Source organism: Pan paniscus, chromosome 4 (genome assembly GCF_029289425.2).
Source record: "Pan paniscus chromosome 4, NHGRI_mPanPan1-v2.0_pri, whole genome shotgun sequence".
Lineage (NCBI taxonomy): Eukaryota > Metazoa > Chordata > Mammalia > Primates > Hominidae > Pan > Pan paniscus.
Window position 1 is genome coordinate 136,566,459 of NC_073253.2, and position 26,335 is coordinate 136,592,793.

At 42.0% G+C, this 26,335-nt stretch overlaps 2 protein-coding genes across 3 annotated transcripts in view; one reads left to right on the top strand and one right to left on the bottom strand.

Moving 5' to 3' along the window:
* Nucleotides 1-2,067: 2,067 nt before the first annotated feature.
* TAF7 (TATA-box binding protein associated factor 7) lies at nt 2,068-4,492 on the bottom strand. Its single transcript, XM_008954534.4, has one exon. The coding sequence runs from the start codon at nt 3,620-3,622 to the stop codon at nt 2,573-2,575; it is 1,050 nt and encodes a 349-aa protein (XP_008952782.1). The 5' UTR covers nt 3,623-4,492; the 3' UTR covers nt 2,068-2,572.
* Nucleotides 4,493-4,540: 48 nt separating this feature from the next.
* LOC100979108 (protocadherin gamma-C3) overlaps nt 4,541-26,335 on the top strand; it is a 191,335-nt gene continuing 169,540 nt past the window's right edge. The window contains exons 1-3 of one of the 2 annotated variants that reach the window (XM_034960656.3): nt 4,541-4,679; nt 8,326-10,228; nt 11,356-16,682. In XM_034960656.3, the coding sequence (XP_034816547.1) occupies nt 14,262-16,682 (2,421 nt within the window). In that variant the 5' untranslated portion in view covers nt 4,541-4,679; nt 8,326-10,228; nt 11,356-14,261. Of the gene's footprint in view, nt 4,680-8,325; nt 10,229-11,355; nt 16,683-22,352; nt 24,990-26,335 lie in introns of those variants that run through there. The other variant, XM_034960653.3, reaches the window with a different exon arrangement.

The following is a 26,335-nucleotide window of genomic DNA, read 5'->3' on the forward strand; positions in this document are numbered from 1 at the left end:
CAAGGTTGGAAATGTGGATTTTAGAATCCACTTAGAACTCATAACTGAAACAGGAATAGTGAGATCAATATACTATTTTGTTATTGTATCCAGAATCTTTCCTTTCTGTTATTGATGGAACTGCCACCATTGGTGTTGAGATCTTGGTAAGAATAAACTACTTGATAAATGATCCACTGTAAAGCCAGATATGGTGGGAGCTTTTCAGGTGTCAATCTTCTAAGTGTAGCAAAATACCTAGATTACAAAAACAGGAAATTTTGTCACCTAGCATCCTAAACTGTTTTTTTGTTGTTGTTTAATATATATTATTTGGAAACCTCAAGAAATAATACAAAACCTAGATATTGAGGGAAACCTTGCTTAAGCTTACATATTCTGCGCTAAAATCCTAGTCACGGCCAGGCACGGTGGCCCACGCCTGTAATCCCAGCACTTTGGGAGGCCGAGGCGGGTGGATCACAAGGTCAAGAGATCAAGACCATCCTGGCCAACATGGTGAAACCCCGTCTCTACTAAAATTACAAAAATTAGCTGGGCTTGGTGGCACATGCCTGTAGTCCCAGCTACTCCGGAGGCTGAGGCAGGAGAATCGCTTGAACCTGGGAGGCAGAGGTTGCAATGAGCCAAGATAACGCCACTGCACTCCAGCCTGGCGACACAGCAAGACTCCATCTAAAAAAAAAAAACAAAAAACTTACTCATAAAAACGTTTCACTTGAAAAGATAAATTAGCCTTCTGAAGTCTGCAAATGTCAGCATATTTAATTATAGACCTGAGGACTAGGTAACTGACTTTTTTTTTTTAACATTTTAATACTGTTTCTTGTCAGATAGAAGTAAAATGGACTTTAGGCCGGGTGTGGTGGCTCAGGCCTGTAATCCCACCACTTTGGGAGTCCAAGGTGGGCAGATCACCTGAGGTCATGAGTTCAAGACCAGCCTGACCAATATGGTGAAACCCTGTCTCTACTAAAACTACAAAATTAGCCAGGTGTGGTGGCACATGCCTGTAATCCCGGCTACTCGGGAGGCTGAGGCAGGAAAATCGCTTGAACCCAGGAGGCAGAGGCTGCAGTGAGCCGAGATCACACCATTGCACTCCAGCCTGGGCAACAATAGCAAAACTTTGTCTTAAAAAAAAAAGAGGCCGGGCGCGCTGGCTCATGCCTGTAATCCCAACACTCTGGGAGGCCAAGGCGGGCAGATCATGAGGTCAGGAGATCAAGATCATCCTGGCTAACACAGTGAAACCCCGTCTCTACTAAAAATACAAAAAAAAATTAGCTGGGCACGGTGGCGGGCACCTGAGTAGTCCCAGCTACTCAGGAGGCTGAGGCAGGAGAATGGTGTGAACCCAGGAGGCGGGGCTTGCAGTGAGCCGAGATGGTGCCACTGCACTCCAGCCTGGGTGACACAGCGAGACTCCGTCTCAAAAAAAAAAACTTTAAATATTTTCAAACCCAAGCTTCTCATAAACCAACCTGTCAAATTGCATACAACTCTGCCTCTTTTATCAGTAACTAATTTTTCAAAAATAGCTTATGTTGTGAGGCATTAGATTATCTTTAGAGCATGAGAAATTTGGTACCAACTTCCTTTATGAGCAATTTTGATGAAATAACATTGATAAATGACCTCAGTTCTCAGAATATTAATTATAGGAACTCAACTGAAGAAAATTAGAAATATTAATCCAAACCAATGGAATGGTTCATTGGACTGCACTTGATAACCACTGCTTTGTTTCCAACATTTTATGCAGGTAGATTTAGCGCTTTTTAAAAAAGGCACAAAGGCCTTCATCTACAAAAATTAGGGTACTTTAAGAAAGCTCTGTATCTAATGTTTCCCAGCTTTCAAGTAGATCAAATAGAATTGGAATCTTAATATGATGCAAACATGAACATTCCCAATTTCTTTACCCCTCTGTGTTCCTTTTTTTCATAAACCCTACTGCCTCTACCTGCAGAACGGGATCAAATTGCTTAGTCACTAAACTCCACGATGAAACCACCTCACAAGAGGACCTGACTCCCACCAACCATGAAAGAACAAGATACACTATAAAGTGAAAAACAGATGCTTTTATTTATTGTATTGGAAACAACTTAATAATTTGCATCTCTACATATAGAAAGCTGCTTTGAATAACTGGGAAAACAACTATTGCATGGGAAAACATATGCAAACTAGCATCATTGTCTCTAGACTAGGTTCTTCTTATTGATCTCACGTCATCACAAAGCAGCAACAGCAGCTTCTAGAAAATGGAGAAACAGTAAAGTCCTGCAATGAAGCTATAATTAAGGTTGAACCATACATTCCACTAATCCTGCAACTTTCCTACAATCATTTTTCTGCCTATACAATCCTGCTTCTTATAGGATGAACACCTAGCAAAACAATATAAATTTGCTGAAAAACAAAATTACAAACAAATGAAAGAACTTAACAGAACACACAGCATTAAAAGGACTAGGAAGCGCAAGGTCTTAATACCCAGTACAATAAAGCCAAGAATTTTCTAATGCTGACCAGTCTGAAGACTGAAATTAAATATCAGTTCTTTTTACTTCTCTAGGAGTGATTCTAGCTCCTCTTGCAAAGAGCTGAGTTGCTCCTTTTCTCGGTCTTCCTTTTGTTTGAGCTCATCCAGTACAGCCTGAAATCTGTTCTTGAGAGCCAGATTTTCCACTTTCATGATGAGATCCTCTTGTCGTTTTGCCCTGTCCTGGGTCTCTTGGAGCTTGCCTTTCATGTTGTCAATCTGCTTCTGAATTCCCATAACCAGCTGATTGGTTCCTTCATTTTCCTGGTGCTGTTCATCTGATTCATTTAGCTTGTCCTGTAGCTGTCTCTCCAGATCTTCCTCCGTGTCAATGATGTTTATATCTTCTTCATCTTGATGCTGGGTCTCATCTTCATCCTCACTGCTGCTGCTGAGGTCATTGAATATCTCCCGAAGCTCATCATGTTCTAATGAGTCATGGCCCTGCCTGTGACCAGACATTCCTGGAGAAGAGATATCCAGGCCTTGATTTTCTGCCTCCTTTGTTTCATCTTCGGCAATTATTTCCCACCGAGTACTAACAGCTTCAGCATCTGTACTCAGCAATCGTTTCACTTCTTTTTCAACATCTGGAGATTCAATATATTTCTTCTTTGCTGTCTTCCGGAACCTTCTCTTCCTGACATTCTTTAGAGGCAGAGTAATTCCGTGGTTCCAGATAAACTTTTTCTCTTTGTCCTTATCCTTTTTCTTGCTTGCTTTAGGATCAGTGCTAGCTACTGGCTCCTCCACAGGAGGATAGAGATCACCATCAACTGTGGATACAAGCATCTGACAGATATCAGCTGTCTTGTAAAAAGTTTTCTTATCAATGGTTTTCAAGCTTTCCATAACACAGGGCAGGTCTACTAATTTTGAGGCCAATGGAACACGATCCACTCTGACGATTCCATGACGCCCATCAGGATGTAACTCAATTGTCAGTCTGTCCTTGAGGTTGACATGACCAGACTGTACTGCCCTTCTCACAGTAGAGGCATATTCTGGAGGCAGACGTAAGATAAACTGGCTCTCCAGTTCGTGAGGAGCATCATCTTTGCTTTTACTCATCTTTATTTCCTTGTGATTCACTTCTCCAATAAATGCTGGTTACACTAAAAAGTTCCAGCTACTGCAATAGTTTAAAACACCAGTTTGCTATGAATTGAAATCTTTTAATTACAAGAAGTTCTCTGTAGATCAGCAGCTAAGCGTCTATTTTGCCTTAGTTTTTATTTAAGCTCCAAGTCTTTTCTCTAAATATGCTGTGACCGAATACCAGTCGTTAACACAAAGGCTTATTCACAGACTTAAGTTCATTAAATCAGATGCAATGCCAAGTCCCAACCTCTAGGTGCCGCTGCCGGACAACGCGGAGAGAGCTAGCGAGCTAGCTAGGGAACAGGAAAGCAAATGGCGGCTCCCCCGGAACGGTTTTCGGCCCAGAAAGCCCAGCAGAGATACTTTCAACTCACAAACTCTCCCGGAACAAAGACACAAAAAATCAGGGCTCAGCGAGCTCTCTTCGCCTCGGGTACTTACAATCCAGTGACGATTATAAGTTCAGTTTCACCGGGCCGGAGCGAAGGGAAGAGGAGGACGCAAGGAGCCAAGCGGGAGAGAGCCGAGCGTCTCCTTGTCGTTTCCTTAATTCTTCCTGCCGCTTGGCAGAGTGATCCACTACCGATTACTGATGAAAGGGCCCGGGATGGGCAGCGCGAAATCTTGCCGAGAGGCGCAGCTCGGATCACCAGACCCCGCACCTCGCCGGCCCTCCGTCCGGGTCGCCTACCCAGCAAAAACGGAAGTGCTGCGTCGCGACGCGGGGCGGGAGGCGGCTGTGAGTGACAGCCCCTCCGGGCGGAAGGGCGGAGCCCCAGCTAGCGCAGGCGCAATAGCGCAATTACGCTGCCCAGCGTGAAACTCATCTTTTCGCGAGAACTTGTTTTTCCGGGATGGAAATGACAGTGTTTCGGAAGAGCTGTTGGTTTCAAACTACTTAGAGCTTGGAAGTTCCAAGAAAGACACAGATTCGTCCCCCGCTAAGCCAGCACTTTTACGGGATCGCTGTGGGGCCGGATGGCTTCTAGACTTCCGGGTGATTCCGGGAGATGGGGGACGCCTTGCAGTAAGCGTCTTTGCTTCTGGAAACATCTCGGATGTTCCCTAGAGTCTAGCCTATCTGGTGCCAATACAAGAATGTGTAGCTACTATACAATGGATTTTAAAGTACCCAAATCAATGGAGTGAGGAGGACATGCAGCTTACTATATAATTCTAAGTCTCTATATATATGTTTGTTTGTTTGTTTGTTTTGGAGATGGAGTCTCAGGCTGTCACCCAGGCTAGAGTGCAGTGGCACAATATTGGCTGACTGCAACCTCCACCTCTGGGGTTCAAGCGATTCTCCTGCTTCAGCCTCTTAAGTAGTTGGGATTACAGGCACGTTCCACTACCCCAGCTAAGTTTTGTATTTTTAGTAAAGAAGGGGTTTCACCATGTTGGCCAGGCTGGTCTCGAACTCCTGACCTGAGGTGATCTGCCCGTCTTGGCCTCCCAAAGTACTAGGATTATAGGTGTGAGCCAGCGCCCATGGCCCAAAGTCTGTATTTTTTAATATAATTCCCTGTAGGGGAATTGTGCCTCTGGTTTTACTTGTGTTCTATAATACTTCTGGGGAAACAAGGGTGATTCCTTTTTATGTGCTTGATTTAGATGTAAATGTAAACAGAGAAGGAAGTGTTCTTTTGGACAGAATTGTCTGATAGACTGAGCATCTGGTTAAAGTAGATATAATTGAAGTATTGTTTCCTGTCTGTCATGTACAAGTAATTTTAAATTACTTTGACATTTTTTTTAACTCCACCTCTACTATTTTGCTGTTTTCTGCTTGTCTTTTCTATCAATAGTCAGGTATTCATCAACACATATTTTTATTATTTTAACATAACTGGGCAACAGTTGGTACTTATTTCTATTTATTTCCATTTATTTTTAAAATATCTGGGAGAGCATCAAGGCCGTTAATATTTCATTTCTATCCTCTAAAATATTAACAATTGCCCCTAAATTTAAGAGAATTCTCTTAAGATGTAATTAACATTTCCAAAATTCACTTTATTCGTGTATGATTAAAAGCTCCATGATAGTGATCTTTTTCTATCCTGGTCATTGTGTCCCAGTGCCTAGTACCGGAATGTGGGAGATACACAAAAAATATTTGCTAATTGAATGAAAAAACTGATCTGTCTAGAAAGATCATAGTCTCAAATCCTGTAGTGATTTCTGAGAGAAAATACATTCTTTGTCATTTTAAAATGAGATAGAGCCACTTTACATACATTTCCTTTCTAGTCAAGGACAATTCTAATTGTTATGAGGTGGGGAGGTTTACTAATAGTGTGTGTGAATGTGGTTTAGCTAGAATGAGATACTGTTGTGGGAGGAAATTAAAATGACCTGACGTTAGTTTGGTTTTTAATGTTAATTTTAAAAGAGAAAGTATGCCCTTCCAGATAACGGTAAATTATTTCTCTTTGCTTATAATGTGTTGAAGAATGTTAGCTGACTTACCTGTAATTTCCAGAATGATCTATTTCCTCTTTTTCAAAGATGAAGTTTTTTCTGTTACAGGCTTGAGCCACCTCGCCTGGCTGTGTTTTGTTTAACCATATAAAATGTGAGGTCATTACACATGAAAATAATCCAAATATTACTCAGCATCTTCCCTATGAGTTTTATGATGCTCAAATATTCTTATCATAGAAGGTAACTTGAGATAAATTGTATGCAATTTTTCATTTTCCAAAATTACTGTGTATTTTAGTTTCTAAACCTTTCTTTACATGGAATATTGCCAGACATAGTTAAAAGGATTAACTAAGGTTTTTTTTAATGTATCTAGCTCCTTCAGTCCTGAAATACATTTTCTGCTTTTGAGTTTAACACATTTTCTATATGCTGTTTTAGAGGAGGAAATTATATTGACCCTAAATATTTTTTAAAATTGGATTTATCAGTAGACATTAAGATAATCTGCTGGGTGCAGTGGCTCATGCCTGTAATCCCAGCACTTTGGGAGGCCAAGGCGGATGGATCATCTGAGGTCAGGAGTTCGAGACCAGCCTGGCCAACATGGTGAAACCCCATCTCTACTAAAAATACAAAAAAAGGGCCAGGCGCCGTGGCTTACGCCTGTATTCCCAGCACTTTGGGAGGCCGAGGCGGGTGGATCACGAGGTCAGGAGATTGAGACCATCCTGGCTAACACAGTAAAATCCCGTCTCTACTAAAAATACAAGAAATTAGCCGAGTGCGGTGGCAGGCACCTGTAGTCCCAGCTGCTCGGGAGGCTGAGGCAGGAGAATGGCGTGAACCGGGGAGGCAGAGTTTGCAGTGAGCCGAGATCGCGCCACTGCACTCCAGCCTGGGCAATAGAGGGGACTCCTTCTCAAAAAACAAAAACAAATTAGCCAGGCTTGGCGGCGGGTACCTGTAATCCCAGCTACTCGGGAGACTGAGGGAGGAGAATTGCTTGAACCCGGGAAGCGACGGTTGCAGTGAGCCAAGATTGCACCATTGCACTCCAGCCTGGGCAACACTGGAGGAAAATTCCATCTCAAAAAGAAAAAAAAAAAAGATAATGTGATGTGGCAGGCCTCTGCCTATCACTAAGGCCTAAGGCCTCTGCCTATCACTAAGGCCTAAGGCCTCTGCCACATCACATTATCTTAATGTCTACTGATAAATCCCCAGTTTTTTTTTTTTAAAAAGTTCCATTAGACATTCAGAAAAACTCTGAATTGATGAATTACACTCCTGTGGTTGTTCCATGGAATATCTGTGATACCAGTGAACAAAAGATTTGGGGAGAGCAATAAATTCCCCAGTGTGGTAACAAGTCCTCCAAAGACTTCCTGTCTGTGATTAAGGAGTGTGGCAATCAGGTTACTAATAATCGTGTATGTTTGAAAATTCCCTTTAATACACTTTCTAGTTCTTTAAAGGGCTCCAAAGTATAAGCTGCCCTTTAATACACTTTTTAGTTCCTTAAAGGGCTGCTTATACTTTGGAGGTTAAATTATGGGTGATGGGAGAAATCCTGCTTATATTTAGGAGGTAGAAAATTATAGGGGTGAGGAAATAGCAAATACCACAGAAAAGCCAGCTTACATATTGCTATATCACCATATATTTTAAAGATAAAAACGTTAACTAAAAATATTTAGCAGTTCTTGTATCTAGTAGGATGTTTTCTATAGGAAAACTTGAAATCTAATTTATGCTGGTTTAAACAGTAAGAAAATCTGTGATCCCAAAAAACAGGTAGTCTAGCACAGCATTGTCCTATAGAAATATAATGTGGGCCACAGATGGTCAGCCACAGATGTGATTTTAGATTATCTGGTAGCCACATTCAAATAGCAAAAAGAAACAAGTGAAATTTCAATAATTTTAATCCAATATATCTAAGATATAATTGCAACATATTTTTACAATAATGTAAAGATATTAATAATACATTTTACATTCTTGTTTTGTACTAAATCTTCAACACCTAGTGTGTGTTTTACAATTACAGCACATCTCAGTTTGGACTAGCTGCATTTCAAGTGCTCAGTGGCCACATGTGGCTGGTTGTTACTCTAGTGGACAGTGCAGGTCTAGAAGTTTCACTGCCTCTAGGCCAGATACAATCATGGTGTAGCACAAATTGTTTTTTCTTCCTAATTTTGAAGAATGAGCACTTATTTATACTTTTTCTATTGTTTCAGCTCTGCTTTCCTCTCCTTGTGGAATTCTAAAGGCTGTAGTCACAAGATACCAGCCAGCAGCAATAACTGGAGAACTTTCTTCCTTGTCCGTGACAAGAGAGTGACTCTCCCCAAACAGTCTATCTTTCAATCCAACTGGACCAACTTAGGCCATGTTCCTATTCTTAGCTCAGTAATACTAGGGAAATACCCTAAGCCTGTGTTTCTGAAAATGGTTGGGGAGAGGTGAGGTGACATTTGGTAATGTCTGGAGACATTTATGGTTGTCACAACTGTAGGGGGTGGGTCCTACTGGTATCTAGTACATAGAGGCCAGGGATACTGCTAAACATTTTACAAGACACAGAACAGCTCCCCCACCACAAAGAATTATATGGCTTAAAATAGTACCAGGGTTGAGAAGCCCTGCTTTAAGCTTATTATTTTAAGTCTATATTCCTAACTAAGCACTGTCAAGAGGATGAGATTATCATTATTAGATTAAATTTATCAGAACCTATTACAGCTCTGAATAGGTTCTGCTTCCCTAGGTACATTAAGGGCAAACACCTAAACTAAAAGGAAGTGTTACAAGAGGAAAAAGGGGCATGAGCAACCAATAGTATCCATAAAAGAGCTGATTATTTTTGTAATTGTGAAAGTATATATCTATTTTAAAAGTATGAATAAGCATTGAATGTAAATTCTTTATATCAGTAGTTACATAATGCAATTATTCATAATTTTACATTTTTATTAGTATTTTCTATCTTTTATAGTGAAATTTTCTCCTTTAATATATTGAATTTACAGTGAGAATTTTTTATAATTTTTTTACAGTGGATAATTTCTTGAGTAGCCATTTTTACAGAAAATAAGTTTCAATAGTGTGTCATCTTGAAAAGGAAATGTCAAGAGGGAAAAATTTGTAAGAATTCTTAGTCGAATTTTAATGTATTTTAGGCTGGGTGCGGTGGTTCACACCTGTAATCCCAGCACTTTGGGAGGCCAAGGTGGACGGATTACCTGAGGTCAGGAGTTCGAGACCATCCTGGCCAGCATGGCGAAACCCCATCTCTACTAAAAATACAAAAATTAGTCGAGCATTGTGGTGTGTACATGTAATCCTAGCTACTAGGGAGCCTGAGGCAGGAGAATTGTTTGAACCCTTGAGACGGAGGTTGCAGTGAGCCATGATCATGCCACTGCACTCCAGCCTGGGTGACAAAGCAAGACTCTGTCTCAAAAAAAAAAAAAAAAATTAAGAATTTTAATAAATTAAAACGTTAGAACTAAATTTTGTGAAATGATCATTTTGTTAATATTTTATCAAAAACAATGATTTGTACCCTTCTTAGTAAAGCAGCTGGTATTTTAAAATATGTCTCGAGAAAAAAGCCAGTACAGTCTCTTGTGAGGACCTTGAAAACTAACCTGCTAGGGATATCATACTGGGCCTCTGGGTGCCGCTGTCCGCCAATCCGTGGCTGGAGGGAAACAAAGCAATCCACTGACGCAGCAGTCCCCGCAGGCTTTTGAGAAACACATTAGGAGAGGACTCTGCCCGCTGTCTGTCTCACAATCTGCTGGAAATATCTTGGTCAGGAATCTCAGGATGTCTAGTGACCCCGAGTGAGGTGCTGCCTTTTATTCCTGAGCATCTTTGGAAGCAGGAAGCAGGGAGCAACAGTAGCGAGAGGTATTCGGATCTGAGTATCAGCAGGAAGAAGAAACAGAGGAAGAAGTCCCCCATAAGGAAGGCGTGAGGAGCACAGGAAGCGCTGTTTCCCTGCCTGAGATCTTTATTCTACTAGGTCTTTATTCTACGTAGCCGTACGCTGTAAGATTCTGGAAGAGAAGGCTAGGGGTTTAAGGTTGGTAATCTCTCAGAAGATCTGCGTCTCGGTGACGGAAAAAACTAAGGGTAAGTGCTGAGAAGCCTCTCTTTACAGCCAGAGAACAAGCCAGAGCCGAGCTTGAGAATGACAGGATAGATCTAGCAGTTATGCCCAAGGAAGACCCTCGGCCCTTTGAATTTGAAGGCACTGAAAATCGTATAAATGTTTTCATATAAACGTATGCATCTTTGATATAAATAACAAAATGGCTTTTAGCACAAATTTTGTTTTGGAAATTCTGAAAAACGTCTTAATAAGAGGAATGTTTACTCTTAAGTCTGCAGTAGATTTTGAACACCGGCAATAACTGTACAAATATATCGGATTAGTTTTAATAGCCATCTCCCCTTCCCCTACAAGTAAAGGAGAGTACTACAGCAGTCTGTACTCTGAATTGCTGCTGTTGAAGAACCCCTGAGCCTGTGCAGTGGGGCACTCCTGTGGTCCCCATTACTCAGGAGGCTGAGGCAGGAGGATTGCTTGATGCCAGCTAGAGGCTGCAGTGCACTATGAGAACACCTGTGAATAGCCACTGCATTCCAGCCTGAGTAACATGGCCAGACCCCATCTCTTAAGAAAAGAAACCCTGAACCAGAGGAGCAGAGCTGCCACCACTTAGTGGTGGGGATGGGGCAGAACAGCTCAGGGCAAGACACAGGCCTTGGATGCCAATGCCAGCCGTCAGATATTGAGCAATGTGTAAGTGGGGTTAGCCTGCAGGAGAACCTGCTCGCCACCTCCTCCTCTTCATCCTTCAGGTGATCCCCATTGACCTAGACAATATCTTTAATATAGAGTTCTCCTGATTTTTCTACACAATTTTACAGGGCATACAGAATATATTTCCTGTGCAATAATGACAGAAATACTTGATTTTGAAGAGTAACAGTTATAGCGTGGAATAGAAGACTGGAGGCAGTTTGAGGGCCCACTTCAGAGTCCTGGTTGAAATGGAGGTTGAGAAGTATAATGCAGTCAGTGCAGGTGACTTTCAGCTGGGTGTCTAGTCCTATCAGAGGTAAGAACTGTGGTTGCCCTAACCAAAACAATAGGACTAGGAGACCTTAAATGAAAGATGAAAGTTATTATAGAGAGAAATGATCATACTGGCAAACAATTCACCTCCAAGAATTATGATGTGATTCTTTGTCAGATACTCACAGATGGAATTCTAAACTGGTAGCAGACCCTGAAGGACAATGTCACCATCAGAACCACCAACAAGGACAAACTGTCCCTCTCCTGCATCACCCTGCATACCATCTGCATCCACAAAAATGCTCATTCTTCAACAAGCCTCCTATTTCTTTTGGGTGACTGGGAACACTGCCCAGCACCTCCATCACATGCTTTAGCGCTTCCCACCCTAACTTAGGGTCCCATATGCCTCCTGTTTCTTCTTGACCAGTGACCTGCCACTGTGGGCACTGTCATTCTACATGTCAGTGAGTGCAGAGTGCTATGGTTACCATGCAGACTATCTTTGAGGTGATTCTGCAGGCCAGTGACCAGGGTTCAACTTGCTCAGTGTCATCCTGAACCTGCATGTGATGGTGGATGACCATTGCAAAAATGCAAGGACACTATGCCAGGAGTTGCAGCCAAGTGGGGCCCTCTTTGATGCTGCACCATTTGCAATGCAACCCAGCTATCCCATCACCAAAGTGGACACCAGCTGGGGCACAAAGGCTGACTGTCCTATCATGTGCTTCAGGCCAGCTAATGTGGCTCTTCAGACTAGGGATGTGCACGAGCTAGATGCGTGCCGTGTCACTGTGGGTAACAGAGATGCAACGTGCCAAGGTTTGTTGGTCACCGTGGTCAATGGTGAATCATCACGCTGAAACATCACCTGGTTGCTGCTCATAGTTTGCAGGAGTTGCTGCCAGACCTCAGCAATTGCCCAGCACCCAACAGCAGGCAGCAGACAGCACTCAACAGCTGGCGATGGCCGTTGCCTTGATCTCCATGCTGTTTCTCCTCAGTGTGACTCTGGCCATCTCTCTGAACCTGCAATGCCCCCTATAGCCCCATTGCCTGGGGCTGTTTTCAGCTGGATCTCTGGTCCAAGCCCGGATATGGAGTTGTCTCCAACTTAAAGAAAGGAAATTTGCCCTGTTCCTACAACGTATGTGTGGTTTTAGATATTTTTAAAATCTTAATTTCTTTAACTCAAGAAACAGCTTTGAATCAGGTATTCTCTGCAGTGCCAGAAATGAAGCTTTGTTTTATTTTTGTTTTTGTAGAAACGGGGTTCACTATGTTGACCAAGCTGGTCTCAAAATCCTGGCCTCAAGTGATCTGCCCACCTTGGCCTCCCAAAGTGCTGGGATTGCAGGCGTGAGCCACTGTGTGTGGCCAGCAATGAAGCTTTAAATGTTGCATTTGATTCAAATGTATTTGTGTGATATTTTAACATTTTTATTTTATACTTATCATCCTTTTATAAATCACTCCTGCGTGTTTTTGGTTGCTGAAAGTAGGGAGCTCTACAGGTTTACTTACTAGTTCTTATGTATATTTTAATTTGCCTCATTGGCTCACAATTTCTTTGGGGAAAAGTTTATGCCTATTAATGTGTATTCTGAAAAGTTACATTCTCTGTTAAAGAGTTACTTCCTTGCAATATTGAAGATGATTTATTGCACCTTTAAATTTCTACTCTTTGGCTCCATATACTTGTCTTTGAGAAGCTGAGAAACTGTAGATTTGGTTGAGAACTAAAGTTCTCTTTCCAAAAACTATTCTTGAGACCTTTCATTGTTTTCTTTCTTTCCTCATTTTTAACTTTTCTCAGTCATGGTGTCCATGGGTTGGCTGGCCGAATTTGTTCCTGAAATTATCAGACTCTGGAGTACAGATAGCACGCTTCTCTAACTTTGGGGTAAAGATAAGTAAGTCACTCTAAGCCTGAGACATTTTAATTAGTAACCCTTTGCTAATAGTGCAGTGATTAAAAAAAAGAAGGCCACATCCTCATCTTAACTGGTTAAAAAATACTGTTAGGAGAAAACCAACTTCTCTTGGAGAAAATATTAAGCGCGATTATAGAGGAATACATATTATAAGAGCCTATCTAAAAATAAAGATGAGACCATTTTTCTTTTCAGCTGTGAAGAATAATGTCATAGACTTTGTCTCTGAAATTTGAAATCTAAATTATATATTCATGTGACTTTTCAATGAAATTCCAAGAGCCCAGTTTTATTTTTTTCAAAATATATTGCCTTTGGTGAATCTTAAGAAATTTTTAAAAACCTACATAATGCAAAGACACTTCAAAAAAAAAGAGGAAAAATAAGGATAGGGTTAAACCATGCTCTTCAAAATCCCAAGGTTTCTGATAAATATTCAAATCATAATGGGAAGGAAATGGGATGGTATGATTTTTTTAAAGTCTAGCTTATATTCTAAAAGATTATTTTTCCCTCTAATACTTTTCACCCTCCAGTCAAAGGGGAGCTGCTCTATGTGGCCTGGGAAATTACCAAGTGGTCAAGCTTTACTACAGAAAAAGTGGAGAGATGATTTTGTCCTCATTGTAATGTTAGGTTTTTACTATCATTCCCTGAATAGCAAACAAGGAAAGCAGATAACATGGGAATACTTGGATTCTCCTGTATATTTCAATTTGGTGACATTTAGGCACATTTAAAGAAGTGAACATATAGTTTCTCCTTTTCATACATATATTGTAGAATGATTTCCTTGACAATAGACTAAAACTTAAGAAAATACCAAGTTAATGAGGTTTTCAGTATTTGCTAGGAATGCAGTAACTGGTTAGGACTGTGGGCGCCGCTGTTCACTAATCTGGTAGATACAGGCAGTACACATACGTCAGGAAGAGGAAAAAAAAAAAAAAAAAAAAAGCTCTCGTGCCTCTTAGAACCTCCATAACCGCCAGATTGAAAACAGACTGTCCAAGACTGCCTTAATCCTACTTCTGGATGACTCTCCACTCAGAATTCTCCTGAAAATTGGGTTAATTTCAGCTCAGAAAAGCAGAAACGATACCCTTGGTACTGGACTGGAAGAAAACTACGAAGTGAGAGAGCCATGAAGATTCAGAAAAAGCTGACTGGCTGCAGCAGGCTGATGCTTCTGTGTCTTTCTCTGGAGCTGCTGTTGGAAGCTGGGGCTGGGAATATTCACTACTCAGTGCCGGAAGAGACAGACAAAGGTTCCTTCGTGGGCAACATCGCCAAGGACCTAGGGCTGCAACCCCAGGAGCTGGCAGATCGCGGAGTCCGCATCGTCTCCAGAGGTAGGATGCCGCTTTTCGCTCTGAATCCTAGAAGTGGCAGCTTGATCACCGCGCGCAGGATAGACCGGGAGGAGCTCTGCGCTCAGAGCATGCCGTGTCTCGTGAGTTTTAATATCCTTTTTGAGGATAAAATGAAGCTTTTTCCTGTTGAAGTAGAAATAATTGATATTAATGACAACACTCCCCAATTCCAGTTAGAGGAACTGGAGTTTCAAATGAATGAAATAACCACTCCAGGTACCAGAATCTCATTGCCTTTTGGGCAAGACCTTGATGTGGGTATGAACTCACTCCAGAGCTACCAACTCAGCTCTAACCCTCATTTCTCCCTGGATGTGCAACAGGGAGCCGATGGGCCTCAACATCCAGAGATGGTGCTGCAGAGTCCCTTAGACAGAGAAGAAGAAGCTGTCCACCACCTCATCCTCACAGCTTCTGATGGGGGTGAACCAGTCCGTTCAGGGACCCTCAGAATTTACATTCAGGTGGTGGATGCAAATGACAATCCTCCAGCATTTACTCAGGCACAATACCATATAAATGTCCCCGAAAACGTGCCGCTGGGTACTCAGCTGCTCATGGTAAATGCCACTGACCCTGATGAGGGAGCCAATGGGGAAGTAACGTACTCCTTTCACAATGTAGACCACAGAGTGGCCCAAATATTTCATTTAGATTCTTACACAGGAGAAATATCAAATAAAGAACCACTAGATTTCGAAGAATACAAAATGTATTCAATGGAAGTTCAAGCCCAGGATGGTGCGGGGCTCATGGCTAAAGCTAAGGTATTGATCAAAGTTTTGGATGTAAATGATAATACCCCAGAAGTGACCATCACCTCTGTCACCACTGCAGTTCCAGAAAACTTTCCTCCTGGGACCATAATTGCTCTTATCAGTGTGCATGACCAGGACTCAGGAGACAATGGCTACACCACATGTTTCATTCCTGGAAATTTACCCTTTAAATTGGAAAAGTTAGTTGATAATTATTACCGTTTAGTGACTGAAAGAACACTGGACAGAGAACTTATCTCTGGGTACAACATCACAATAACAGCAATAGACCAAGGAACTCCAGCTCTATCTACTGAAACTCACATTTCACTACTAGTGACAGATATCAATGACAACTCCCCAGTCTTCCATCAGGACTCCTACTCTGCCTACATTCCCGAAAACAACCCCAGAGGAGCCTCCATCTTCTCTGTGAGGGCCCACGACTTGGACAGCAATGAGAATGCACAAATCACTTACTCCCTAATAGAGGACACTATCCAGGGGGCACCCCTATCTGCCTACCTCTCCATCAACTCCGACACTGGGGTCCTGTATGCGCTGCGATCCTTCGACTATGAGCAGTTCCGGAACTTGCAACTGAAAGTGATGGCGCGGGACAGTGGGGATCCGCCCCTCAGCAGCAACGTGTCTCTCAGCCTATTCGTGCTGGACCAGAACGACAACCCGCCCGAGATCCTATACCCCGCCCTCCCCACAGATGATTCTACCGGCGTGGAGCTGGCTCCCCGCTCCGCAGAGCCCGGCTACCTGGTGACCAAGGTGGTGGCGGTGGACAGAGACTCGGGCCAGAACGCCTGGCTGTCCTACCGCCTGCTCAAGGCCAGCGAGCCGGGACTCTTCTCGGTGGGTCTGCACACGGGCGAGGTGCGCACGGCGCGAGCCCTGCTGGACAGAGACGCGCTCAAGCAGAGCCTCGTGGTGGCCGTCCAGGACCACGGCCAGCCCCCTCTCTCCGCCACTGTCACGCTCACCGTGGCCGTGGCCGACAGGATCCCCGACATCCTGGCCGACCTGGGCAGCCTCGAGCCCTCCGCCAAACCCAACGATTCGGACCTCACTCTGTACCTGGTGGTGGCGGTGGCCGCGGTCTCCTGCGTCTTCCTGGCCTTCGTCATCGTGTTGCTGGCGCACAGGCTGCGGCGCTGGCACAAGTCACGCCTGCTGCAGGCTTCAGGAGGCAGCTTGACAGGCATGCAGAGCTCGCACTTTGTGGGCGTGGACGGGGTTCGGGCTTTCCTGCAGACCTATTCCCACGAGGTCTCCCTCACTGCAGACTCGCGGAAGAGCCACCTGATTTTCCCCCAGCCCAACTATGCGGACACGCTCATCAGCCAGGAGAGCTGTGAGAAAAAGGATTTTCTATCAGCACCCCAGTCTTTACTTGAAGACAAAAAGGAACCATTTTCTCAGGTAAACTTTTGTGATGAATGTATAAGCTATCTAGAGAAAAATAATTCTTGATTTAACTTACTAGCGTTCGCTCTTTGCTACAGATAGTTCTTCTAACCCATGTATCTTTGTAGCTTTTTATTACAAGTCCTGCAAAATCACGATTAAGTGAGTCTACACGTTCATATGCAGGTATATTTATAATTGTTCTTGCACTGAAAAGGAGACTGTGATCATAATGTAGGTGGTTGGGTTGAAGGTATGTGTGAGATGCCATCTCTGTTTGGAAAGAGCACTGCATTAGAAACAGGGCGATCTAGCTTCTAACATTTTCTTACTTGCCTCTGGGCTAAAGGGTTTGATTAGAAAAGGCTCACCAATATTTAAATGACTAACACTATTTTCAAATTTTCTTTTTATAAGTACCTGCTAATCTACCCCTGAATTTAATGTAGATGTCATCTGTCAGGACACTGTGATATTTTATTTGGGGACATTTGAAGAGGTGAAGATTGTCTAAAGTAGTATTTTTAGTTGTGTTCATATAAGATTATAGAGATCTATATAAACTGCAATTTTAAATTATTGTTGAATATTTTAGCCTTTTATTCTATCTTTATTATCAGATTTTTTTGGTTTTGAGATGGGGTCATGCTGGAGTGCAGTGGCATGATCATGGCTCACTGCAGCCACTACCTCCTGGGCTCAAGCGATCCTCCCACCTCAGCCTCTCAAAGTGCTGATATTACAGGTGTGAGCTGTGGTGCCTGTACTGAAGAATACATCTATTTAAGTAATTTATGAAGTAACAAAATGAACAACAGAAAATTTATCATGCAACTTGAGAAATAGCTTTGAAGCCTCCTGACGTATACATTATACCTGTAATGAAATCAACTAACAAAAATCAAGTATATATCCTATTTTAATGTGTGTTAACTTTTCAGAAGGAAAAAAAAAGTATGGTCGGGGAGTAAGTCCATGCTTTGATGTATTTACTCTGCTCCAATAAAATACAGAGATACATAAAATATAAGAGGAAAGCAAAAGCAAAGTGGTGAGCTAATCTAAAGCCATGTGAGTTATAGTCTTGGACTTAAAAGCAGAAATTGAAGGTTTGGAAACTGCCTCCAGCAATGTAATAGGGACAGAAGTGCTTCAGACTAGATAAATATCTGGACCAGGCTTACTGCCTGAATCCAAAATAAGCAATGAGGCCCTTCATCTGGTTAAAAAGGAAAAGAAAGATGCATTAACATGCTGCCTAGCTGGGCGCAGTGGCTCACGTCTGTATTTCCAACAATTTGAGAGGCTGAGGCGGAAAGATCCTTGGAGCCCTGGAGTTCAAGACCAGCCGGACAGGGCGGCCTGCGACTGTAGTCCCAGCTACGCGGGGCGGGGAGGGGCGGGGCGGGGCGGGGCAGGAGCTGACGTGGGAGGATCCCTTGAGCCCAGGAAGTCAGAGCTTCAGCGAACCGTAATCGCGCCACTGCCCTCCAGCCTGGGCGACAGAGCCACACCCTGTTAAATAAATAAATATAATAATAAAAGCTGTTTCCCAATTCCGGTGGTTATAACTTTCTTCGTAAGCTGTGTAGACCAAGAGAGAGAGACAGACACGGATGCTGGATAGAGACAGCGAACACCAAGTCTCTCATATGTGAGCTGTGGTATCCAGAATATCACTGCTGTGCATCATTAAAGCGTCATTAAGAGACCTAGTTATGGCCTGGGACCTGAGGTCAGATAGAAACTATTTCAAAACCATTACAAATGAGCACTGAACCCAGGAGGGAAGGAGAGAGGGATATAGTGTAGAAGAGAAAAAAACAAACTAAAACTAAAAACAAACAGAGCTCTTCCACTAAAAATAAATATACAAACCAAAATTTCAAAACACACTTGTCTCGTAGAATTTATTGTTACTAGTGAGAAACTTTCTGTCAACACACTGTTATTTTTTAAGGTAATCTCTGTTTTCTCTCTGGTAACTATTGAAGACTTTCTCTCATTCTTGCTGTGTGTCTGTTGCATTTTTATTTTTATTTTTTGCTTGGTACCAAGAGTATACTCTCAATTGATAACTAAGTTATCTCACTTCTGGACTTTCTCAGCTCTTATAATCATAATTTTTTTTCTGTGTATATACAAGTGAGCTACATTTACCTATTAAAGGACAAATATTACAAAACTGGTTGATTTTTAAAATCCATATTCTAATAATACACGTGCTTAAAATAAAAATACTCTGAAACAGTGAAACTAAATATATATGTACACACACAAAAAAGAAAGCAGTCATGTTAATATTAATATAACAACAAAGTCATATTTAAGGTAACAAACACAAATTGTGATTTTAAAAAATGAACTGATTATAGTTGTAAAAAGAGCAGATGATCAAAAGGATATAAAAATATGAGCTTCTATTACTGAAAAATATAGCTTAGAAAATACCAGAATATTTTAACATAATTCCATAAGAAATAATAGACCCCACAGGAAGAAAGTTAGTTAACATAAAGAAGATTTGAACAACATAATTTAGAAGCTTGATCTATTAGGATTCTAATAGATCCGTTCTGCACACAACAAATATGGAATAGTCATCCTTGAACAAACAGACAATCTACAAGTTTATTACCTAGTCATTACAAAAAAGGGTTCAGCAAATTGCAAAGTACTAATAATATACTTGCCTTACAACACATACTTAATCACAAAGCAAATATTTAAAAATAGAAAAGGGGAAAAAGTTTGGATATTTACATCTACACCCTTAAATAACTCTTGGATTTCAAAAATCACAATGACAATGAAAACTACTCAGAAAAAAAGGACTTAAATATTCTTTATTAAAAATTGTGAGATGCAGCTAAAACTAATTAGGAGTAAGTTTATAGAGAAATGCAATAATTTTTTAAAAAGCAAACAAAATTATTTAAAATACATGAATTTAGCTTGCCATTCAAGAAGTAAGATAAAAAACATACAATGAGTATATACTAAAATAAAATGATGGAAAAAATAACAAAGAGGTACATTTTTGAAATGCAACCATGGAAAAGTTCTGAGGATGAAGTAATGGAAGCAGACAATAAATGTAATAAAACCAGTGGGGAGAAAATGAAAATTCTGTCAAGTCTAACGTTAGGACTCATGTAAGAGAGCCAGGCACAATGGCACACCTATAATCCCAGGTACTGAGTAGGCTGAGGCAGTAGGATTGCTTGAGCCCAGGAGTTTGAATCCAGCCGGGGCAGTATAACAAGACCCAATCTCTATAAAACAAAAAAACACAAACACAAACACAAAAATAAAAATAAAAAACAAAAGCAAAATATACCATAGTAGCTCTACAAGAAAACATGGTGAGTTGGTATCAATTATTTCCAATACATTTTTCTTCAGTCTTGTAAGAGGAATGGATGAAAGTAAAAATGAGAAAATTTCAATAAGGAAGGAGCCAAAAGGCAAACAGATTAAAGTGTCACCAGAAATGGGCAATTCCACTTATGCCACATACAAAAATTAATTCAAAATGGATCAAAGAAGCAATATTCAGAAGCAATAAAACCCTTTTAGTTGTTATGTTTAAGAACTAAAACTATACAACTCTTAGAAGAAAACAGGAGGAAACCTTCGTAACATTGATTTTTGGCAATGATTTCTTGGATATGACACCAAAAGCACAAGCAACAAAAGAAAAAAATGGTATACTGGACTTTATCACAGTTAAAAACTATGTGCAGCAAAGAACAATATCAATAGAGTGAAAAGGCAGCCCACAGAATGAGAGAAAATGTTTCCAAATCATGTATCTGAGAATGGATATCCAGAATAAAGAACTCGAACTCAACAACAAAGAATCCCAAACAATTGGATGTTAAAATGAGCAAAGGACTTGAATAGACATTTCTCCAAAGGTGATATACAAATGGCCAAAACCATATGAAACAATGTTCAACATCACTAGTCATTAGGGAAATGCAAATCAAAACCATAATGAGATACTACTACACATTCATTAGAATTGCTGTCATAAAAGAAAAGAAAAGAAATGTTAACAAGAATATGGAGAAATTGGAATTCTTGTGCATTGCTGGTGAATATAAAATGATACAACTGCTGTGGAAAATGGTATGGTGACTCCTCAAAAATTTAAACATAGAATTACCATATAATCCAGCAATTCCACTCTGGTTATTACCCAAAAGAAGTGAAAATAGGGACTTCAACAGATATTTGTACACCTATGTTTATGGCATCATTAGTCACAATAGTTGAAAAGTGGAAGTAACCCAAGTGTCCACTGACAGATGAATGGGTAAATAAAAAGTGGTTCACACATACAATGGGCTATTATTCAGCCTTAAAAAGGAAGGGAATTCTGTTACATGCTACAATATGGATGAACTTCAAAGACATGATATCAAGTGAAATAAACCTGTTATAAAATGACAAATACTGTATGATTCCTCATATATGAAGTTCCTAGATTAGTCAAATTCATAGAGAAAAAAGGTAGAATGGTAGTTGCCAGGGACTAGGTGAAAGGCAATGGGGAGTTGCTATTTAATAAGTACAGAGTTTCAGTTGGGGAGGATGAAAAAGTTCTGGAAGTGGATGGTGGTAATGGTCACACCAGAATGTAATTTGAATGTACTTAATGTCACAGAATTGTATGCTTGACTATGGTCAAAATGGTAAAGATGAAACAGGAGTAAGAAGACATCCACTGCATTGTATTTTACACCCTTGGAAAATGAATATCAGAAAAAGAACTTGACAACCTCAAACAATTTTGAGTGACTGATTCCTAGTGTGGTGAAAAACCCCTTCCAGCTCTAGCTTTATCAAATAGACCTGCTTTCTGTTTCTGTAATGTTCCATGCTGTCTCTTACCTTCAAGCATTTGTTCAGAGGTTCTAGAACACTTCTTCAGCCTTTTTCTTGATTCAATCCTACTTTTTATGATTCAGCTTCAATCATGCCCTCAAAAAGACTTTTCTGACCCCAAATCTAGACTGGATACCCCTCCTAGGTATTCCTCCATCACCCAGTGTTTCCTACCTCATATCACAGCAGTTACCATACTCTATTACACTCTCTTTACTTTCTTATGTCCTCCTCCAACCTTCACGCTTGAGACCAGGGCCTGTGTTGATCATGTTCACCATTTCTAGCTCCAGCTGCAATCATGCAAAGTGGGAGGCACATGTACCCAATTAAGTGTCTGATGATTCAATAATTTAAAGGCAGATTTTGAAGGTAAATGCTAAGCCATCAACCACAAACGTTCAAAATACATAACCTTAGAAGAAAACGTAGCTAACTTTTCTTAATTGATCTTACTGCTTCTGATTATACAATAAGAGATGGAAGATGTTTGGAGCAAGGGCAGTGGTGGCATTGATTAATGCCTTGAGCAGTCAATAATACTTTCCTAGCAACTATTATCAAGATCATGTTCATTTATACCATTCTTATTAATCCTGATAAAAAGATTCCTGTTTTGAAAGATCTAATTCTAGGGTATCTTAGAGCTGTAAGATTCTTTAAAGCACCTTGAAAGTCAACAAAGGCAAACAAACAAGAAGTAACTTAGGTTTTCCTGAGCAGGTGCAGAAATTATTTAGGCCTCTGAGCGTCGCTGTTGACCACCTAAGGAGTAAAAGGCAGCGAGACATCCAATCCAGCAATACGGCTCCCACAGCACAAGGGGGTGGAGGTTTGGCCCTAAAGCTTCAGGACACCAAAGAAATTCAGTCGAACAGCCCACCAGTTCTCTCCATAGGGACCTGGGTCCCTTGAATGCTGGTCATCTCACACCCTGAGGAATAAAGATTGGAATCCGCACTGGATGCTGGAAGTTGACTCGGAGAAAATTGCGACAGGAGGGAAATGGCGGCTCTGCAAAAGTTGCCACACTGCAGAAAGCTGTTCCTGCTGTGCTTCCTTTTGGCGACCCTGTGGGAGGCCAGGGCCGGGCAGATTCGCTATTCTGTGCGGGAAGAGATCGACAGAGGCTCCTTCGTAGGCAACATCGCCAAGGACTTGGGTTTGGAGCCCCTGGCACTGGCAGAGCAGGGAGTCCGCATCGTCTCCAGAGGTAGGTCCCAGCTCTTTGCTCTGAACCCGCGAAGCGGCAGCTTGGTCACTGCGAACAGGATAGACCGGGAGGAGCTCTGCGCTCAGAGCGCACCCTGTTTGTTGAATTTTAACATTCTGCTGGAGGATAAATTGACTATTTATTCAGTAGAGGTGGAAATAACAGATATTAACGATAATGCCCCTCGCTTTGGAGTAGAGGAACTGGAGCTAAAAATCAGTGAAACCACTACGCCAGGATTCCGGATTCCTCTTAAGAATGCGCATGATGCAGACGTAGGTGAGAACGCCCTTCAGAAGTACGCACTCAACCCAAATGACCACTTCTCCCTGGACGTGCGAAGCGGAGCTGATGGGAACAAGTACCCAGAACTGGTGCTGGAGCGCGCTCTGGACCGCGAGGAAGAGGCTGTTCACCACCTCGTTCTCGTGGCTTCTGATGGGGGTGACCCAGTGCTATCTGGCACCTCCCGCATCTGCGTGAAGGTCCTGGATGCGAACGACAATGCGCCTGTTTTTACACAGCCCGAGTACCGCATAAGCATTCCGGAGAATACGCCCGTGGGCACCCGGATACTCACGGTGACCGCCACTGACGCAGATGAGGGCTACTACGCTCAAGTGGTATATTTTCTAGAGAAAAGCCCTGGAGAAACCTCAGAGGTATTTGAGCTTAAGTCAACATCTGGAGAACTGACAATCATAAAAGATCTAGATTATGAGGATGCTACATTCCATGAAATTGATATTGAAGCTCAGGATGGTCCGGGCCTTCTAACCAGAGCGAAGGTTATCGTCACGGTTCTGGATGTGAATGACAATGCCCCAGAATTTTACATGACATCTGCTACTAGCTCAGTTTCTGAAGACTCTCTTCCAGGAACCATAATTGGGCTTTTTAATGTACATGATAGAGACTCTGGGCAGAACGCATTCACCACCTGTTCACTCCCCGAGAATCTTCCTTTTAAGTTAGAAAAGTCAGTAGACAATTACTACCGACTGGTTACAACTAGAGCCCTTGACAGGGAACAGTTTTCCTTTTACAACATCACTCTAACCGCTAAAGATGGAGGGAATCCCTCCCTGTCCACGGATGCTCACATTTTGCTCCAGGTGGCAGACATCAACGACAACGCACCCGCCTTCTCCCGCACATCCTACTCCACCTACATTCCCGAAAACAACCCCAGAGGAGCCTCTGTCTTCTCAGTGACGGCCCATGACCCCGACAGCAACGACAATGCTCATGTAACTTACTCTTTCGTGGAGGACACTGTTCAGGGGGCACCCTTATCCTCTTACATCTCTATCAACTCCGACACTGGAGTACTCTATGCACTGCGCTCCTTTGATTATGAGCAGTTGCGAGACTTGCAAGTGTGGGTGATAGCGCGGGACAGCGGGAACCCTCCACTCAGTAGCAATGTATCATTAAGCCTGTTCGTGCTGGACCAGAACGACAACGCGCCCGAGATCCTGTACCCTGCCTTCCCCACAGACGGTTCCACTGGCGTGGAGCTGGCGCCCCGCTCCGCAGAGCCCGGCTACCTGGTGACCAAGGTGGTGGCGGTGGACAGAGACTCGGGCCAGAACGCCTGGCTGTCTTACCACCTGCTCAAGGCCAGCGAGCCGGGACTCTTCTCTGTGGGTCTGCACACGGGCGAGGTGCGCACGGCGCGAGCCCTGCTGGACAGAGACGCGCTCAAGCAGAGCCTCGTGGTGGCCGTCCAGGACCACGGCCAGCCCCCTCTCTCCGCCACTGTCACGCTCACCGTGGCCGTGGCCGACAGGATCCCCGACATCCTGGCCGACCTGGGCAGCCTCGAGCCCTCCGCCAAACCCAACGATTCGGACCTCACTCTGTACCTGGTGGTGGCGGTGGCCGCGGTCTCCTGCGTCTTCCTGGCCTTCGTCATCGTGTTGCTGGCGCACAGGCTGCGGCGCTGGCACAAGTCACGCCTGCTGCAGGCTTCAGGAGGCAGCTTGACAGGCATGCAGAGCTCGCACTTTGTGGGCGTGGACGGGGTTCGGGCTTTCCTGCAGACCTATTCCCACGAGGTCTCCCTCACTGCAGACTCGCGGAAGAGCCACCTGATTTTCCCCCAGCCCAACTATGCGGACACGCTCATCAGCCAGGAGAGCTGTGAGAAAAAGGATTTTTTATCAGCGCCTCAATCTCTACTCGAAGAAGAAAGAGAAGAAACGTTTTCTCAGGTAATCTATCTTTTCACAACATACGTACTAGCTAGTTTGCTGAAGTAATTCACTTACTTGTTTACTATATCTATTTTGTTCCCCATATTTCCTTGAGGGTAGGGTCAAGTTTTAGGAAGTGAGTCTTGGTGAATTATTTCTTGGTAGGTCTTAGTGTTCACAGGCTGTAAGAGGAAGAAGAGACATGAGAATCTTTGTGCAATGAATGTAAACCAGGAGTTAATAGATAAGATTATCCAAAGAGCACTGCATTAGGAACTAGGGTGTCTGGTTTCTTATACTTTCTTCTCCATCCCTGGGCAAATCATCTCATCCACCCAGATCAACAATTTTTTCTTTGTTAAAAATATAAAGATTGGAGTTTATGTTTACTCAAGTCCTTTCTTCTTTTAAGTTATGACTCTTACTCTATATTTGAATCTGTATATGAACAGTGAAACATGTTAGTTGGCTAGTTCTTTCTCATTCAGTCTTAATACATTTCTTTCAGTTTGGCAGCAAAATTGTTTTCCTTAACTTGCATGCCCTTCCCTGTTAAAAATATGGAAATTTAGAAATATACATTCCTTACAGTGTTTCAGGAAGGTATGTCATATTATTTTGGCTTAGTTTTAAAAATCACATTAGCCTCTAAGCTATATGCTTCTTGAAGAAGTGACTGACTTATCATCTGCTCTATAATAAAGCTGTAGAGTGGTAATAAACAGGTTTCTCCTTTTTTTTATCTTTCTCATACGTGGGAACCATACTGTCTTTTAATCTTTAAAATAATATATATCCTCAATATAGTTTTGCTTAAAGAAAAGATACAAAAGATTCATATCATACAATTGCCCAGAACCAACTTCTTTATACCTCTCTCTTCTCAAGGTTTCTACTCACAATAGCTGCTAGAAATGTTCCCAATCCCTCACCCAATCCTAGTGCCCCTCTGATCAATTTTCTTTCCCCATTCCTCTTCCTACGTTGGCTTTTAGTATGTTGGTTATGTATTTAATAACAGAGAATAATAAGCACACTAATGTTCTATGTAACTGGCATCATTTTTTATTTTTATTTGGAAATTATCATGTACCAATTGAGCCTTTTATTGAATGATACCATATTTCTCAAAGTGCTGTGATTCTTTCTGTTGCATTTGATCAAGAAAAAATTTTCTGAGACAACGTGTTGTTTTGGTTACTATTACATAATTCTCTATGAGTAAAATTGGAACTCACTGTGGAATAATATGTCATAATAGCTTTACTTGTAAGTGAATAATAAAGTATAAACAGGAAAATTAAAGCAAAGTTATTTTTAGTGTGTGTAGTAACTCCACAAGAATAAATGCCTTATGCATAGAT

Coding starts and splice junctions, on each gene's coding strand:
- TAF7 (XM_008954534.4), bottom strand. CDS start 3,622: ATGAGTAAAAGCAAAGATGATGCTCCTCACGAACTGGAGAGCCAGTTT.